The sequence below is a fragment of the Stenella coeruleoalba genome (genome assembly GCF_951394435.1).
Source record: "Stenella coeruleoalba genome assembly, chromosome: 17".
Taxonomy (NCBI): Eukaryota; Metazoa; Chordata; class Mammalia; order Artiodactyla; family Delphinidae; genus Stenella; species Stenella coeruleoalba.
The window spans coordinates 80,214,208-80,229,307 of record NC_137163.1 but is presented as its reverse complement, the minus strand read 5'-3'; the positions used below and the strand labels follow the sequence as shown (position 1 = coordinate 80,229,307).

The 15,100-nt window shown below is 45.1% G+C and overlaps 1 protein-coding gene across 5 annotated transcripts in view; it reads right to left on the bottom strand.

Moving 5' to 3' along the window:
• PRKDC (protein kinase, DNA-activated, catalytic subunit) overlaps positions 1-15,100 on the bottom strand; it is a 152,766-nt gene that overhangs the window by 23,131 nt on the left and 114,535 nt on the right. For all 5 annotated transcript variants that reach the window (XM_079902162.1, XM_079902164.1, XM_079902165.1 and 2 more), the window contains exons 64-69: positions 14,863-15,001; positions 13,862-14,050; positions 13,070-13,294; positions 12,205-12,313; positions 10,707-10,818; positions 703-877 (exon numbers count right to left, since the gene is read on the bottom strand). In XM_079902162.1, coding sequence (XP_079758288.1) covers positions 703-877; positions 10,707-10,818; positions 12,205-12,313; positions 13,070-13,294; positions 13,862-14,050; positions 14,863-15,001 — 949 coding nt within the window. The remainder of the gene's footprint in view (positions 1-702; positions 878-10,706; positions 10,819-12,204; positions 12,314-13,069; positions 13,295-13,861; positions 14,051-14,862; positions 15,002-15,100) is intronic.

The window sequence follows — 15,100 nt, the reverse complement described above, 5'->3', positions numbered from 1 at the left end:
CGAGGGGGCAGGGCCTCCTCGGTGGAGTATCTGAGAGCATCTGAAGGCCAGCTCGTCCAGAACTGAACGCAGGGAACTGACAGAGTTATTACTTCCTTTATTCACTTAGGCTGCTGTTATGGGAAATATAAAAATTCCTGATACAAGACCCATCTCAAAGAAACACCTATAAATGAGCCTTTAAACCCACAAAACAAATATTAATTATTTGTACTAGAATAATATTCTTTGCTTTATAATAGCAATCAATATAGGGTCATTAAAGCAGCAAGCTCCCCTAGTATATCCAAATATGATTTAATTACATGAAAAATATAATTTAATACAGTTGAAATGCTTATATGCGACTTTTAAGCAAACCGCACTTTTATCAAGAAAGGACCTTATTATCAAACGATAGATTTCCACAAACTAAACCTAAATATAATTTGTTACTACCTGGCAAGCATTCATTTTGTTAAACAAGAGAAAACCTTTTCTTTATAAGTGAAGCAGAGAATAATCATTTTGAAATGATTAACAAGTGTATAATAAACTTTAGAGGCTTTCTGGAAATTTTTAAGTAAGTATTTCTTCAAGTGTACTTCCTTATAGAGAAAAAAAAATACTAACTACTCAACTATCTCTAAGCTTCAGATTTTAAAGAAAAGCTAAGTTTAAAGAACGCCAGTTTTGGACCGTCCGTGACCCGGGCGCGCCCACCTGCTTCCGTGCGCTCTCCACCATCTGCAGCCTCATGGAGAACCTGCAGCTGGCGATCAGAGACCGAGCGGCTTCCTCCGGAGCCTGCACGCCCGGCCCGTCCGCATCCTCACTCACACCACCATCGTCCGGAAGCAGAGTGAGCTTCTCCTCTATTTTGCTGAGAAAGAAACATCTACATGAAACAAAGAAAAATAAGAATTAATGCCGGACTCATAAAAGAAATCTCTGACATTCAGGAAGCTGCCGGACAGCATTCAGACAGAAATTCTACAGTTGTTAAAATTTTGCTCATTTTTTAGACTATAAATATACACTCTCAGAACTGGACTTAACCCCCATTTTAATTAACCAGCTCTTGGAAGATCACTGAGGGTATTTCAACACAATTTTCCAGACAGCATCTACTGCTTCCACCTCCACAAAGTAAAGTAGTCACACTCGCAACCTGCTCTCTTAACAAATGGACGGCACACCCCGTGTTGAGTCAACACCATTTTTCTCCTTTCATCTCTGAATCTAAAGTCTTCGTCACATACGTGGACAGTGTCAAGCAGCGGGCAGGTTACCACCACCGAGAACAACGGCTGTATCACATGGACGGCCAGAAGGTTATTCTTATTTGTATCATGATTTACATATTTGACTTGGTTCCCATGATTCTAGTTTCATTATTTTCATTGTCAGTAACACGGACAAAGGACCTGAACATACAAAATTCACCCCAATTAATAATCAACTAACTTTCTGTGCATCTGCGGACTAATTTCAATTTCTTAGAAACACTGTAGCCAGATAAACTAGCAAGTCTCACACCTCTCTTGCTTGTTTTTTTCATTTTTTCCCAACAAGCAGCCTCCCCAGCCACGGATCTGCTCCTGTGCTCCTGACCCCATGACCACCACGCAAGTGCCCACTTCCTTCCCAAGAGCTAAACAAGCAAAGGTGGTGGACCCTGGGTGCTGGGTAAACACCTGGAGAAGCAACGCGTGAACAGGAATGTCACCCTGCGGCGTGAACGAGGGCCTGGGCTCCCAGAAAGTGGGGCAGCAGGGGACAAGGACATGCCGTCACCAGCGAGAAGAGTGCATTCCACTCCACGAGGCAGAGTAGCCAGGAAGTCCCAGAGGGAGGGCACAGGTGAAACAAAGGTGGTATCCGCCATGCTCTTGTGTCAGCCCTTGGAGGAAGGAGCCCGGAAAGAGCCATCTTGGTAAAAGTGACAGAGCCCTGGCTCTGGTGAGGCCACAGGAGGCGCCACAGCCGCCCTTCCGCTGGTGACGGCTAGAAACGGGGTAGTATGCAATCACAACCACCCAGGGGTCTGAGGGTCAGCAAGAGACGGCCACCTTCAAGGACGCGGAGACCAGGAGAAGGTTCTGCCACCGTGGTGAGTGTCCTGCTTTTCTCTGTCTTCTCCCAGTTCTGCCACAAGGACAACCACAACGTGGAGCGTGGCAGCCTGAGTACGAAGACTCTGAAAGAAGCAAGCCCTGTTGTGTTGTGCCCGGAGGAACCAAAGGCTGCAAAGGGAACCCTGCAGGGGAGAGAGTGGACAAGGGAGCCTCTAGCTCCAAACAAGAAGCCGCGTGGGCCGTGGCTACCCCGCGACGGGCACGTGTGCAGGACTGACTTGAGAGCTGAACTGAAACCTGAGCCAGGAGAAAGCGAGAGCCCAGGTGCAAGTCTAAGGGGCTGGCTGCTGCAGGGTCAGAACAGCCCACGTCCCCTGGGAGCTGTAAAGGGGCTCAGTCTACACACTTTCTAGGACACAAGCCAAAATTCACCGAAATCCAAAGAACCCAAGAAAATGTGCCTGTTTTCAGTGACAAGGACAGTAAGCAGATGTCGACTCTGAGATGACCAATAGGTCGGCAAAGGTCATACAAGGACCTTTAAACAGCTATTTTAACCATCTCTAAGGGGTCTAGAAAAATACACATGGAATAAACGAAAAGTAGGTATCTCAGCAGAGAGGGAGTGTAAAAAGAGCCAAATAGAAAGTTTACTGAAAAGTACCTGGAATAAAACATTCACTAGACAGAATTAAAAGAGGAAACGACAGTGAGTTTGAAGACAGATCAATAGAAATGATCTAATCTGAAGAATAAAGAGAAAAAAGATCGAATGAAAGTGAACCTGTGGGACAATGCCAAAAGGTCTAATATATGTGTAACTGGCATCCCACAAACAAGAAAAATTGGGGCAAAGAAAATACTTGAAGAAACAATAACAGAAAATTTCCCAAATTTGGTGACATATATGTACAGATTCAAGAAGCTTGGTGAAGCTCAAACTGGATAAATTCAAAGAAAACCATACACAGACACATCATAATTAAACTGATAACCAACAATTAAAAAAACAATCTTGACACTGGCCCCCAAATATGACACATTACATATTGGGGAATAACCATTTGAACAAGCATGACCTTCCCTTTTGAAACATAGAGGACAAATGATCCCCCAGTACTCTATACCCCGAGAAAATATTCTTCAGGAATGAAGTGAAATAAAGACAGCTCAGGCAAAGGAAAAGCAAGAGAATTCATCACAGGCAGACCTGAATTCCAAGAACTGCTAAAGGAAAATCTTCAGCTGAAGGGAAATATTAGAGGAAAACTTGGATCTTCAGGAACAAATGATAAGCATCAAAAATGGTGAGTGCAGGGCCTTCCCTGGTGGTCCAGTGGTTAAGACTCCGCCCTTCCACTGCAGGGGGCACGGGTTCAATCCTGGTTGGGGAACTAAGATCCCACATGCCATGCAGCATGGCCCGTCCGCAAAAAAAAAAGGAAAGGAAAGGAAAGGAAAAAAGAAAGAGAGAGAGAGAGAAAGAAAGAAAAAGAAATGGTGAGTATAAAAGACTGTTCCTTGTAAGTTCTGAATCATGTTAGACTATTTAAAGCAAAAATATATTATCTGTTAATATTTTCACTGTTACTTCATGTATATATATATATACACACATATACACATGAAGTATATATATATATACACACACACATATACACATGAAGTATATATATATATACACACACATATACACACATATACACATGAAGTACACACGTCAATATGTCTTTACTGCAACATAAGCTAAAGTGCACATTTCATCAGGAAGACACAGCAATTATCAACATGTATGTGCCTAATAACTGATTATTAGGCAAACAGACAATTCTACAATCACAGTAGGAGGTTTTGAAATCCCAATCTCAACAGCAGATGGAACTAAACAAAAAAATCACTAAAGACATGGAAGACCTGAAAAACACAATTGACCACCTCGATCTAAATGAAAATTATAAACATTCTGCAGTCCAAGAACTGCAGAATACAGAGGATTTTCAAGTGCACATGGTATATTTACTAAAGTAGACCATACACTTGGTCATAAAACAAGTCTCAATAAATTTAAAAAGGCTGAAACCATACAGTGTGTGTTTATAACCACAAGGAGTTAATTCAGAAATCAATAAATAAGAGACACAGAAAACTCACTTCTAACTATTTCATGGATCAAAAACCGTGTGCCACAACTACTGAGCCTGCACTCTAGAGCCTGCAAGCCACATCTACTGAAGCCACTAGGAGAAGCCACTGCAATGAGAAGCCCGCGCACCACAACGAAGAGTAGCCCCCGCTCGCCACAACTAGAGAAAGCCTGTGCACAGCAACAAAGACCCAACACAGCCAAAAATAAATAAATTTTTAAAAAAAGCAACATATTACATCATGAACACAGCAAAGACAAGTGATGTCACCACACCACAAACAGCAAAGATAAGTGACATCATCCAGATCGTGACACAGGTCATTCTCGACCTCGGTCCCCCTCACAGGAAAACCAACCAACAACTCTCAAGGACAAGACAGCACTAGGAAAATCCCACAACATGGGGATGAGGTGAAAACAGCCCCACACCCCAGGGACTGGGAGGGACCCCACTTGAAGGGTGCGAGAAGCCGCACTGGGACCGCAGCCAGGGCCCCCGAGTCTACGGTTTCTCCAGTGGGAAGAGGAAAGCCCAGGGCTGTGGGTCTCACCTCCCAGGCATCGCGGGGCTCAGGGTATGACAGAAGACGGGGTGGGGCTTACAGCTACCAGGGCTGGGATCCTGCCAGGCAGTCCCAGCAGAGCCCGAGCAGAAATGCTGACCAGTGGCTTCACGTGCCTGAGCCGACACGGTGGCCCAGTCTGACCAGGGAGCTGGGCAGGACGCGCGTCTGCCCGATTCAGGACCCAAACAACGAGCCTTGCTGGCCTGCAGCGTGTTCTGCCCTCTGCCTGGGCAGGGAGCTAATTCACAGCCCCACCCACCTGACTGGGAAACCCAGCCGGAGCTCGGGGTACCTGCATAGCCCACCCTGCGACCCTGCTCACAGCAGCACGTGCTCAGAGCGCCTGCCGGTGGACACAGCCAGGACTCCGGCCCAGCAGTCCAGGGAGCTTGGCTCACGGTTCTGCTCCATTTGGTTCCCAAACAAGAGTCTGGCCAGCCGGGGGCCTGCATGGTGGCCCCTCGCGCACGGGCAGGGAAACCAACCTGCCGAAGAGCCTTCAGCTCGCCTAGCCGGGGAACCTCACCAGAGCACGTGGGGAAACCCCACAGCCCAGTGCACAGTGGTGCTGGAGCCTCTCCCTTCCCGTCTGCAGAGTCAAACCGGTGGCCTGCCTAGCCAGGGAATTCGCTGTGCGGTCCCGCCTGATCTGGGTCCCCAAACGATGAGTTATGCTGGCCCTGGGGCCAGCTTGGCTGCCTCCCCCGAACCCCCGGGGCAGTACCCCACCTACTGCTGAGCATAGCACCCAGTCCCGGCCACCTAGGAAGCCTGACCAGAGAATGCAGGCAACACAGAGCCATGCTACAGCTGCGCTGGGGCAGGACCCCAGTCCTACCCAACTGTCCTGGGCCAGCGGCACCCCGACCCCCAACCTCAGAGCTCAGGCAGCAGCCTCACCCCAAATACACAACAGCAGGTCCCACCTGCCCAAGGAAGCTACCAGCTGGCACGTCCAGAGCCCCAGGCTGAGCTGACTGGTGAAAGACTATCTCTGCAAAGTCTGAACAAGACCATTTACTCAGATGCGTAGATACCAACGTAGGGAACCAAGGATCACGAAAAATCAGCTAACTGTGATGCCACCCAAGGAGACTAACGAAGCTCCGTACCTGACCCTAAAGAATGGAGCTCTGTGAGCTGTGGACAAGAGTTCAGAATAACCCACTTACAGAAGCTAGTGAGCTACAGGAAAGCACAGACGACTACGTGCCATTAGGAAAACAATGCATGAACAAAACGAGAGTTTAACAGAAAGACAAAAACCATCAAAAAACAGAAACAGGAATCCTGGAACTGAAGAATTCAACAGAGAGCTTCAAAAGCAGATTCAACCATGCAGCAGATTCAATGAAATTATCCAGTCAGGGGAGCAAAAGAAAACAGAATGAAAAAGAGTGTAGCAGCGCGTAAGAGAAACAACACACCCATTATAAAAATCCCAGAAGGAGAAGAGATAAAGAAAAAGACAAAGTACATTTAAAGCAATAATGGTTGAAAACTTCCCTAACCTGAGGAGAGATATGGACACCCACATCCTTGAATCCCAAAAGACCCCAACAATGCAGGGGGCCAGGGTTCGATCCCTGGTCAGGGAACTAGGTCCCACATGCTTGTGGCAATTAAGAGTTCGCGAGCCACAACTAAGGAGCCCACATGCTGCCACTAAGGAGCCCTCGAGCTGCAACTAAGAAGCCTGCCTGCCGTAACTAAGGAGCCTGCCTGCCGCAACTAAGGAGCCCACCTGCCGCAACTAAGGAGCCCACCTGCTGCAACGAAGACTCAGTGCAACCAAATAAATAAATAAATATTTGGAGGGGAAAAAAAAAAGAACCCAACTAGGTTGAATCCAAACAGGGGTACACCGAGACACATTACAACTGAAGTGTCCAAAGTCCAAGACAAAGACTTTTGGAAGCAGCAAGAGAAAGGCGACATGTCACACAAGGGAACCCTCCCACCCTCCACCCAGTAAGACTATAGGCAAAGTCCTCAAAAGAAACATTTCAGGACAGGAGAGAATGGGGTGATACATTCAAAATATTGAAAGAAAGAAAGAATTGTCAACCAAGAATACTGTATCTGGCAAAGCTGTCCTTCAGAAATGAAGAAGAGATAAACAAAAGCTGAGGGAGTCCATTACCAGACCTGCCTGCCTTACAAGAAAGCTAAAGGGAGTTCTTCAAGCAGAACTGTGATGTTAATTAACATCACAGAAACATATGAAGTTAGTATATAACTCACTGGTAATGGCAAATATAAAACCAAAGTCGAATTCTCTAATATGGCAGTGGTGGTGTGTAATTCACTGACAACTCTAGTTTAAAACTTAAAAAACAAATGTATTAAATATAACCATAACTTCAATAATCTGGTATTGGATGCATGATATAAAAATATGTAGACTGTAACATCAATATCCTAAAATGTAAGAGGACACAAAAGCATAATAAAGTTTAAGAATGTTACCACAGTTAAGTTGTTATCAGCTTAAAATCAGGTGTTACAAGATAGTTTACGTGAGCCTTGTGGTAAACACAGGAAAAAACTATAGTAGTCACACAAAAGATCACGATAAAGAAGTCAAAGCACACCAAACAAAAAGTCATCCATCAAATCACACAAAAAGAGAACAGGGTAAGCAACAAGGGGTAATGAACCCACAAAACTGTCAGAGAACAATTAACAACAAAAATAGCAACAGTAAGCCTTACCTACTGATAATTACTTCAAATGTAAATGGTTTAGATTCTCCAAGCGATTAAAAAAAACAAGATCCAGGGAGTTACGTCTCGGTCCAGTGGTTAGGACCCCCAGCACTTTCACTGCCGTAGCCCAGGTTCAATCCCTGGTCAGGAACAAAGATCCCACAGGCCATGAGGCACGGGGCCGGAAGAAAAAAGAAAAAAAAAAGATCTCCAACGATATGCTGCCTACAATACACTCACTTTCGCTCTGAAGACACACTGACAAGAGTGGGAGAGATATTTCAAGCAAACGGTAACCTAAAAAAAGCAGGGGTAGCTATACTATACCAGACAAAATAGATTTTAAGCTAACAATGGTAAAAAGATACAAGGAAGGTAATTACATGATGATAAAGGGGCCAACTGCCAATCTGTCAAGAAAATACAACGATTGTAAATATTTATGCACCAAACAACGAAGTACCTAGGTATATAGGGCAAATACTAATAGAGCTAAAAGGAGAAATAAACAGCAATACAACAATAGTTGGGGGTTTTAATACCACTGTCAACAATGGACAGATCACCCAGACAGAAAATCAATAAGGAAATAGCAGATTTGAACAATATTATAGACACACACACACAATAAAACAGAAAAACAACATGATCAGTTAAATAGATGCAGAAAAAGCATTTGGCAAAATTCAACACCATTCATGATAAAACAAAACTTTCAGAAAATCAGTATATGAACAGCAAATAACCAGAAAATACAATGCAAAGAACAACCCTCCGTTCACAACAGTGCTGAAAACACATACATACTCAGGAGCAAATCTAACAAAAGACAGCTAAGCTCTCCAGGTGGAAAAATACGAATCTCTGAAGTTAAAGAGGACCTACATAAACGGAGAGACATACCATACTCACGAATTGGAGAACTCTACACTGTTAAGACAGCAATTCCCAAAGCTGATCTAGAGGTAACAAAATCCCAAACTCTGTTTTTCTTTTTTCTCTGGTAGAAATTGATAAGCAGATACTCAAATGTATATAAAAATGTAAGCAACCTAAAATAAACAAAGCAGTTTTCATAAAGGAAACAAAGTTGGAGAACTCACCCTATCTGATTTAAGACTTACTATAAAGCATCAGTAATGAAGACAGTGTGATACTGTGAACAGATATGCATATAAATCAAGGAACAGAACAGAGCATTCAAACAGACCCACAGACATAACCGTCACTGACTTCCAGAAAAGGTGCCAAGGCAATTCAGTGACACAAAGTAAGACTTCTGAACAAACGGGACTGGACAACTAGCTGTCCATATGGAAAAAGTGAACATGGATCCCTACCTCATACCATCTAACAAGAATTATCTTCCACGTGGGGCTTCCCTGGTGGCGCAGTGGTTGAGAGTCCACCTGCCGATGCAGGGGACGCGGGTTCATGCCCCGGTCCGGGAGGATCCCACATGCTGCGGAGCGGCTGGGCCCGTGAGCCATGGCCGCTGGGCCTGCGCGTCCAGAGCCTGTGCTCCGCAACGGGAGAGGGCGCAATGGTGAGAGGCCCGCGTACCGCAAAAAAAAAAAAAATCTTCCACTGGATCATAGACCTAAATGTAAGAACTAAAACTACAACATTTCTAGAAGGAAACACAGGAGGATAATTTTGCAAGATGAGCCTGGAGGGACTTCCCTGGTGGCACAGTGGTTAAGACCCCGTGCTCCCAATGCAGGGGGCTCGGGGTTTGATCCCTGGTCAGGGAACTAGATCCCACATGCATGCTGCAACTAAGGAGCTGGAAAGCCACAACTAAGGAGCCCACCTGCCGCAATAAGACCCGGCACAAGGCTGGTCTGGGCTAAAGTCATCCACAGACACAGAACACGGAGGAGTAGGTCTCATCAGAAGCAGGATACAGGCATGTCTCAAAACATCTCCCACACTGCTTGTTAGTTGCAGAGGAGAAAACAGGGCTTGTACACCAGCAAGACCAGACATAGTATTAACCAGGCAATCAACACCGCTACCACCAGTAAAAGGCAGGTGGACACTCTGCGCTTCCAGATGTGAAACCGCAGGACGAATACTCCACGTCAGTGGCATTCTGGCCATGGGTATTTCACCTGAAGATAATCAGGAGGACACACAGCCAAACCCAAACTGAAGAAGATTCCCCAGAAGTGTCAGTGTCATGAGGACCTGTCCAGATTAGGGGAGACCAAAAAGATACATCAACTAGATGTGTACATGACTCTGCACTGGATCCTGTCTTAAAAGACAAATTGCTTTAAAGGACGTTAATGGGACAACTGACAGAACTGAAATTGAGGCTGTGGATTAAAATGAAAACAGAGAAGCTACTACCGCACTGTGGTTCTAAGAATATACTCTTCTTCTTAGGAAAGGTACACCGATAAACAAAGAGGTAAAGAAACAGATGTATGCAACTTACCCTCAAATGGTTCCGAAAATAAATATATGTATGTGGAGAGAAAGAAAAAAATGCTAACGCGGCAACATGTTAAAAAATGTTAAAAAAAAAATGTATCTGGGTAAAAGGTACACAGGAGAGTTCTACTTTTCTTGTAACCTTTTTTATAGGTAAGAACTTGTCTCAAAATAAAAAGTAAAAAATTTGAAAAATAAAAAGTATAAAAAGTAAAATTTTAAAAAGCTGTAGTATCAGAGGAAACAGGGTCCAACAGCAAGAATGCCAAACGTGGGATCACAGTCCTTCAGTCCTACTGACTGTGTGTTTTTGAATAAAATAACTCACAACCGCTCTGGCTCTATTACCTCTTCTCCGACACATATAGTTAATACCTGCCTAGGATTAACCATGGCCGTTACAGGTGAGGAAAAGAATCTCAGATGCGGCGAAGTGATGAATACAGCACGTAACAGAGCTGGGAGGTAGGAGGTGGGAGTGTCAAAAGTCCAGGTTATAATAACAGAATAACAAGAAGTTGTTAAGCAGTATCTTCTTTGCCGCCATGTCACTCGCCCACATTCAGCCCTGAGACAGGAGCAGAGGGGACGCCCCTGCCTTCTCTCCCCGCCCAGCACGGAATGGACCAGGGCACAAAGACGCACGGAGAGTACTGCCAGGACAACCTCAGTGCAAACTGGCCCACGAGGCTCAGACCCCACATTTGTCTAAACCACAGTTTGGGAGAAAAGCTATTCTGGCAACTTCAAAAAAGAAACCACCTTCAACTCAGAAGGCTCAGCATCTCACCGATTCGTGATGATGTCATCCCAGACGTTCATGGGGTCCATTTTAGCATCCGGGTATCTGCTTGTCCAGGTTTTTAGAAGCCTCTTAAGGGGAAGGTGAGATGACAAATTGCCTAAAAATAATATCAGAGTGTGACTATGTCCACGGCTCAGTGACCAGTCCACCTTACAAAGCGCAGCTGTCAAGTTTCTTGTCCAAATTTAAACGTTTTGTCTTATCTTTCACAACAGGAGCAAAAGCTACCATATTTTAAATATTCTGGCATTAAAACTCAATTTCTTCGGGCCATAGAGGGAAGATGAGGAAATAAACATACACAATTTTTACATTTAGCACAGCTCCACAATCCTCCATCCACGATTCCAAAATCTAAAAAGCACTGAAAACTGACATGTTTTTCACAGAGTTGCAGCCAATTTTCCTGTGTGCAAAATCTGATCTGAATCATCACAGGGCAACTTACAGTCTGTTTACGCCACTCGTGGCGACACCCACCCAGGCGGTGGACAGCCATCAGTCGTGGGCTGACGGGCCGCTGCACACAAGGCCCAACCCAGTATGCACACTAGGTCGCTGGAGATAACCCCCAAAAGACCTGGCCTCGAGGGCTTCGGTAAAGGGATTCATGATAACCCTCATGAAATTTAAATTTCACACTGCTAATGTTTAAAGCTTTGGTTTTCTTTCAGCTTAAATCACAGTCCTGAGCTCAGAATCTGGATCCTTCATGTATTAGCTTAGGCAAGTTATTTAATCTCTGATGCCCTACAAAACGAGAAGAAAGGATCTACATCTCATAAGGCTGTTATAAAAACTAGAAAATGTAGAGAAAAGAGATCAACGTAGCTCTTGGGATAGTACATTGTTAATAATAGTGTACTTGAAACATCATTCTCCAAATTTAAAACAGAGAACAGCTAGGTAGATAGTTCTGAATACCAATTCTTATTAGTACTCTGAAAAGCCTACAAAACTGAAATTCAGATTTACAGTCAAGACGTTACCTCTGACTCTGGGTGGCCTCCCATCAGCACCAGGATAAAACCTACTCGTCGGCGGCACAAAGGCCTTCCAGGTCCGGGCATTGCCGCCCTCGGCCTCACCGTACCAGCTGGCACCCAGGACAGAAGCTCTGGCACCTCAGGGTCAGGCCGGTCCTCTGCGAGCTCCTCTCTCCCGACCACGCCCAACTCGGGGTCCTGCCGGCCGGGTGCTGTCACCCCAGTTTCTCATGGGGCCCTGGACCTGCCTCTGTCTCTGTGGGTGCCATGAGTCAGACCACTACTCCTTGGAAGCTTCTCCAGTGCCCAGAATCGCGCTTGACCATGTTAAACACTTACCTCAACAATCCCAAATACGTACATTTGTAAAATAAACCCAACGCAGTTTCTAACCCATACAGTAAGAAACATGTACTATCACTAGGCAAACAGATCAGAAGCCAAAGCTCTTCCGAAATTATAAAAGAAAACCAAGGTAGGTATAAACTGAACGTTACCTTGTTTGCTAACAAAGCTGATGAACTCCTGGATTTCTATGAACGTCTGCACAGACTGCAACTTGGTGAGTCTACTTCTGTGTAAGAGGACATCAATACTAGCATAATTCTGAAAGAAGGTAGTTAGCACTGGTTACAAGTCAACTTACTGCGTTAGATTTTAACACAGTTCTCAACATGAAACAGCAGCTACCCTATAAACACATCAGTTACACAGGACGTCTCAGAGTGGTTAATAATTAGGTCATGGGAGCAATTAACAAGTGGTGTAATTTTCTTTTTTAATTTAGGTTTTCAACTGCATTTCAGTTCAACAAAATCAATAAAAGTAATACAATCGGGTACTGCTGCCTCTATTTGCCACCAATTCTTAAAAATCACAACATCCTATAATGTAAAACTGCCAACTACAGAAGCCAATCTTTCTTCTTCGATAAACTTCGAGTGTACTACTCAACCTCAAACACATTTGAAAAGTAGAATAAAGACAGTGACCGTCCATATATGGCAACGACAGATGTTCACAGACTCTACACAAGACACGGCTTTCACAACAGAACGAGCCGACACCAAAGGAGAACACAGAGCCGGGACTGGCGGGGCCTCTGCTCTCAGGCGCTCGTCCACAGAGAAAGGAAACCCCACGGGGACACAAGACGCGGAACTTTCTAAAACAGAGAAAGGCACTAAAAGGCCCCAGCACCAAGGCCGGTGTGCACAGGCCTCAGGGGAACAAGGACGCGAGGAGGGTGGGCCCGTCGCGCGGTCGGTCAGGGGAACCTGCTGCTGTGATTCCCACCCAGGAGTTTACCGATGTCAGAAAGGTCACAGAGGTGGCACACCCCCGGCTGGGATGTCATATTACCTGCAAAAACATCTGAATGCAGTTTCTGATGTAATACTCGGCCCTGTCGACGTCATCTTGCAGGAGGTAGAGGAGACTCAGCTCCTGGCTGTAGCGGAGCTCGAGCAGGGCCCTCCGCAGCTCCGAGGTCACCGCCTCGTCCACGAAGGTCAGCAGGGCCTGGTCACCCTCCCCACGGAGCAGGGCCTTGAGCCTGCTGCGGATCATGTATGGCAGGCAGGTCTCCTGAGGAGCAAGAATCTCATCACCACGGCATCTCTGGTGTCATTTTATGGGTCCAGGTGCCGAAGTGACGGTGCTGAATGCGTCAAATGTTAAAGCACCTAAGGCTACAAACTTTAAAACAAGCTCATCTAAAGTGGTTCATTTTATAACCACAGAACACACAGGAACACGGTCTGCAGAAAATGGCAGCTACTCGTAGCTGAAAGACAACCGGACGTCTGGTACGAAGAGAGGGACCTCCAGGCACAGCCGAGGAGAGCAGTGCGGACGGGCAGGCGGGCCCAGCGAGACTGCAATGCCGCGCAGACACAACAGGAAATGTTCTCCTGGTGGTCACGCCAGGGATGCTGACGTTCATTTTTAAAGGCCTCCGCTCACTCTGAAAGGCTGAGCTACAAGCGGTGAGCAGTTTATTATGCAGTTTGGGGGGTGTCTGGTCGTATAAATACCCTAATGCTGCACAACTACTGCCCTGTTTTTGAACACTTCTAAACAACCTGACTAATGAGAGCACACCTGACCATCTAAAACATTTATTTCCGTGACCTCAGACATGACCCCACACACCTGATAGAAGGGTTCACTCCACATCCTGCTGAGATCTGGGGCACCCTCGCCGTCAGCACTGGCCGTGGAGCAGTACGCCAGCGATTTCCATTCGGCAAGCTGGTTGTAACACTCGAGGGATGCAAGTTCCCAGAAGTCCTTCTCGGCTTCCGTGGGCTCACCGTCTGCCCACTCTTGTTTATTGAGGGCCTGGTAAGATTATTTTACAAAGTTGCAAACAGTACAAATGAAAACATTTGCACTGTAGGCTGTGTAACATTCGTACTAAGAACAACCATTTTCAGATTTATGACAAGAGGAGAAAAAAGGGAAAACAGAGTAACTTGAGTGGAATCTAATAGTCAAATGAGTATTAAAAACCCCAGCCAAGAGGGAACCACGTCTCTGGGAAACTTAACAATGAAGCCAGTGAATAAGCTGAAGACTTTAAATGACCCATAATTTGATGTAAATACTGTAGATTATTTACTACTTACAGAGTTCTTAGAATGGAAATTAGAAAATAAGACGTTTACAGAAAATTGCAGAAGATTCCACCACCTGGATCTCTCGCACAGGCCGCAGACCTGAACTCCAAGTATGTACCGGCTACACAGCCACACTCGGCCACCGGCAGCTCAAACACAAACCTGAACTTCAGTCATGTTCCCAAAACCAACGCTTACCTACCTCTTTATGAATTTTTTACTTCCTGAATGAACACAACCTACTCAAATGGCAATTACATAATACCAGATACTGAAGTAACATCTTACAATTTTATCGTACTTGGTAAAACATGCTTTCTTTTATTCAGTGATGCTTTCTTAAAAAGAGTAAGGGATAACAATACTTAGCTCACATGCGGTTATTATGAAGCCATTTTCTGATGCTAATCTTTGTGTAAATTCTAAGGAATAAAAGCTGGAATACTTGAAGCTCTAAATTCTAAAGCTAACAATTTTTCCATTCAGAGAACGAAAGTGTTTAAGCAACTAGCACTTGCTAGAGACCAACTCTACCTCGTTATACAGCCGCGCAGCTTCAGAATAATCACTTCTCGCTTCTGCTAGTAACGCGTCCTGTGTGATCTGCTTTGTTCCTATCTCACTGCTGAAAATACCACGGAGGGTGTCATACTCTCCAATCGACCTGTACAGCCTATAAAACAAACCAAAAGAAGAAAAAAAGTCCAAATCAATGAATGCCCCAGTATTTTTTAAGTCTTTACTCTAATGAAATGATATTAAATCAAGATGT